The 4,580-nt window shown below is 40.3% G+C and overlaps 1 protein-coding gene across 1 annotated transcript; it reads left to right on the forward strand.

The window, feature by feature from the left end:
- The first annotated feature begins 472 nt into the window (after positions 1–472).
- Positions 473–3,970, forward strand: LOC140962166 (polygalacturonase At1g48100-like). The gene is made up of 7 exons (XM_073421054.1): positions 473–1,296; positions 1,394–1,561; positions 1,721–1,765; positions 1,852–2,059; positions 2,168–2,249; positions 2,653–3,333; positions 3,684–3,970. The coding sequence occupies exons 1-6, from the start codon at positions 886–888 to the stop codon at positions 3,152–3,154; spliced, it is 1,416 nt and encodes a 471-aa protein (XP_073277155.1). The 5' UTR covers positions 473–885; the 3' UTR covers positions 3,155–3,333; positions 3,684–3,970.
- The last annotated feature ends 610 nt before the right edge of the window (positions 3,971–4,580 follow it).

Raw genomic sequence — 4,580 nt, forward strand, 5'->3', positions numbered from 1 at the left:
AATCAAAATATGTAAAAATATATTATTTAAACCAATTGCACTTTTTCGAATCACCAAAGTTATTATGATTTTAAATTCATTTACCGTCAGATTTTAAATTTTACTCATTTTGATTGAATTGAAATTCCCGAAGAACTATAGTAGTTTGAAATCCAATTCTCAAGGATGAAATCTGAGTTATTTTTTCACAACCCAGGTGTACATGCTTCGTTCGACTAATTATGGGAAATGACGGGCTTCCCCTTGGTTTTCTTTTCAGCGATCACAATCTATGTAGACGTTTGAAACCAAACCAAACCAAACCAACCACGACTCCTTGACTAAGTAAACACTGGCCTAATAATTAAGCTGTGAAGCGGTGGTTCTTTGGGTAAATTGCATAGTTTTAAAGAAAACAAAAGCCCTTACCTGACTCAAAGCAACAGCTCACAGGCATTGTCCTTCCAAAAATAGTGAACTCAGTATGAGTCATTTTCACGTGAGTTTGCTGCAGAAAAAGAACTAATCACAAATCCCACAACATAACAAAGAGATCCAATATTTCCCCTTGAATTAAAAATGGGATTTTGCAGAAACTGATGCATGAATCAACCTCAACTAGACGCGTGTCCATCTCTAGCATGAAAACATTCACCCTTGTGCGAAACTTGTTCAGTATAAATCTCAGCCTCAACTTCCATATGTTTCTCGCCAGTTGCTAATGTACACAACACCACACAATACAACAACTTTCTTTGAGCTTTCATCTTCTTAATTAATTCTTCTTCTTGAGAGAGTGAGAAAAAAAATAAGTTGCATCAAATTCCCACAATAAGTCAGAAAGGGTACAAAGATAATCTTGCAGCCATCTGTCACAAATTTCTTGGTTCATTTGCTTTGTGCACAATGGAAATCATATATTGCTTATTCGTGTTATGGATCTTGAATGTACAATTCTTGATCCAAAATGTAGCCAATGTGGATGGAGGGAGACATCATTATCACATGAACAAGAAGCAAAAGAGTGAAATTTCACCTGAACTTACCCCAGCCGATTCCCCGGACCAATCTCCCACTGTTCCAGCAGAATCGCCTCTTCCCCAACCTGGGAACTTCTCGAGCACGAGCTGCATTTTCAATGTGTGTGATTATGGTGCAGTTGGAGACGGAGATACTGATGACACTGATGCCTTCAAGGCTGCATGGAAGGAGGCATGCCGAGTGGAAAATGGAGTGGTTCTGGTCCCATCAGATCAGGTGTTTCTTATTACTTCAACCATTTTTTCTGGACCCTGCGAGCTGGGGCTCGTTTTTCAGGTAAGATCAGAGTTATTTCCTAATGGTGTCGAATTTTGAATCAAAAAATGTGCGAAGTAATCACAAGTGAATGTTATTAATTACCGTACCTGTGAAGGTGGATGGGGTGCTAATGCCGCCTGATGGACCAGATTCTTGGCCAGAATCCGACAGCACTAAGCAGTGGCTGGTGTTTTACAATCTTGACGGCTTCACTTTCACTGGAGCTGGGACCATTGAAGGAAATGGCCAGAAGTGGTGGGATCTTCCATGCAAACCTCACAAGGTAACTAAAATCATGATTCATACACATTATGCATACATATACAGAAATTAAGTTGTATCCCTCTCTCTATACGTTGTTCATCTTGTAATTTAGAACAATATTCATAACATTTGGAACAGAAAATGACAGTAATTGCGGCGAAATATTTGTCCTTTTTAGGGTCCTAATGGAAAAACATTGCCCGGACCATGTTACAGCCCAGCGGTGAGTGATAAACTCCAAGTTCAAAATTGTCGGGCGGTGATTAGCAACTAATGAAATCGATTTCATTTGCATATATTTATTTACAGTTGATTCGGTTTTTCATGAGCTCGAACTTGGTGGTGACCGGTTTGCGGATCCAAAACAGCCCACAGTTTCACATGAAATTCGACGGATGTCAAGATGTCCTAGTCGAGAAGATGTCGATCTCTTCCCCTAAGTTAAGCCCAAACACAGATGGAATACACATTGAGAACACCAAATCGGTTGGCATATACAACTCTGTCATAGGCAATGGTAATCACACACACAAACACAAATATATATATAAATCGATGCAAAATTCAGCCAAAGAATTACTGATATGAATTAATCCACTGAGTTATAAAATGAATGATGAAACAGGGGATGATTGCATTTCAATAGGTCCAGGTTGTTCAGATGTGGATATAGAAGCCGTCACTTGTGGGCCGAGTCACGGGATAAGGTATGTGGTAGCGCTTCTTTCCCCACCCATTTTCGGAAGAACAACATCGAACTTTATAACTGTACCACATCATGGGAATATACTGTTTATCGTGAGTTGTGACCATTAACACACAAATGCAAACTAGTTTCCACGAATACGGGCAACGGAGACCAAGTGGTGGAGGCGATGGGGGCGATCATCCACTCGATTTATTCGGTCATACATCCTAAATTATTGCCTCTCGGCCTCTCCTCATCTCATCTCAACCTCCACTGCCTGATTCTTGGATTCGCCTCCATGCATAGAATAGAATGTGAGAAGTGACAAATTTGCCGAAGGAAATCTAGAGATCCAATATAGATACAAATTCATGGTGCCACCTCGACTCATCCAAACTTGTTTTCTTTTTTCTTAAATGCAGCATTGGCAGTCTTGGGGTACAAAACTCACATGCATGTGTTTCTAACATATCAGTACGAAATGTATTCATGAAAGACTCGGACAATGGACTCAGGATCAAGACATGGCAAGGAGGAACGGGGTCAGTGACTGGCATATCTTTCGAGAACATACAGATGGACAACGTAAGAAACTGTGTGATAATTGATCAATATTACTGCCTCACAAAGGCCTGTCGAAACCAGACCTCTGCCGTTTACCTGACCGATGTCACGTATAGAAACATAAAGGGTACCTATGATGTGAGGAGCCCTCCTATACACTTCGCATGTAGCGACACCATAGCCTGCACTAACATCACAATGTCAGAAGTTGAGCTTCTACCCTATGAAGGTGTACTAGTTGACGATCCCTTCTGCTGGAACGCATATGGCCTACAGGAGACACTCACTATACCTCCGATTGATTGTTTACAAGAAGGGATGCCTCAATCTCTAGAAGAGAGTTCCTTGATTGGCTGCTAAAAAAAAGAATTAGAATTCCGATATATTTACAATTTAACTAGAAGAGTATAGTATAGTATAGTCGTCCAAGAGCAACCTCTCGTATTTGACCCGTTGCTAAGGTTTCATCCCTTTGGGACTTGTTTCCCACAGAGCGTGATGGGAACATATGGTGATTATTCATATGATTGTATCTTTCAGTTCATTAGTGTTTTGAGTGGAGTTCTACAAGGATTACTTGACATACTTTCGATACGAAAAAACTAAGAGCCGGTACAGAAAATAATTTTGGAGAATAAAAATCTACAAACAGTTGATCCCACAAAAGAGAAGAACATAAAAATGCAATTCTTTTTGTACTTGTTCCATGACATGATTTGATCACAATCAAAATTACAATCTCTACAAGGATGATTCAACTGGAGCGTTTGCTAAATTTCTGACCAACCAAGTTTTCAGATTCATACGGCATGTGATTGATCAGTCCCCTCGCCGCATCATCCTTCAACTTCTGATTTTCTCTGGATCTGTCTCGTGTATATGTCTTTAGAATTGTTGCCTAAACATGTCAATAACAAACTCGGTGTCGTATTTCTGCATTAAATCATACAAAAGATTGAAAGAAACATCTTTAGTTGTTATTATTCTTTCAAATTGTGAACAGCAAAGAAATTGGATCCTTCATTCAAAGAAACCAAGTAACTGTAAGAATATCGATGACACATATTTTATTTTGTTGTATGCTCGATGGAATTTTCATCAACTATGGTATCCAATAACTTTCCATAACCAAAGAAACATATCATTAGCATCCAATCAACACATGATTAATTTGGAGTCTGATGTGATCTCGCTGAAATGGGATGAGCCGGGTCGGGAGCTCCAACGGATCAAATCAACGATTTATAATGTTTGGGGAATTTGATTGAAGATAATGGCTTCAACAGCACCTGCAAACAAGAAAGGAACTCGTGAATGAGCGCCTGAGAAGTGTCCGGCGTAGCCACTCCGATGCTTAAGTCAGCAGGTTGAAGATGAACACGAGCAATATTTGGGAGAAAATATGTATAATGCTTGAGAGTTCAAAGATTTCAGAATCTGTAAATGTGAAGATAAAACCTGGTATTTATAGTAGGAGATGTGATGATGACCTCGTTCTGCGTGCTACCTACTAATTATAGTAGGGCGGCTACATTCTGACATGTCAAATCATAGACTAGTCACATCCCGCCTGTCTGACTTTGTCAACCACTTGGATTATTGTCAGAGATAGGACGGTCGCCCACATCCTATTCTGCTAGTGTACTCGAGTGCGGTGCTCATATCGAGGTGGCCCGGTTAGAATGCCTACCGGGGGCTTATATAAGAGCCCGAACGTCTGGTTGCCCAGAGAGTAGAGCCCGGACTTGCATCTGCCCGGCTTCAGAAGAATCCATCCTGCAGATTG

The sequence above is a fragment of the Primulina huaijiensis genome, chromosome 16 (assembly GCF_012295235.1).
Source record: "Primulina huaijiensis isolate GDHJ02 chromosome 16, ASM1229523v2, whole genome shotgun sequence".
NCBI lineage: Eukaryota > Viridiplantae > Streptophyta > Magnoliopsida > Lamiales > Gesneriaceae > Primulina > Primulina huaijiensis.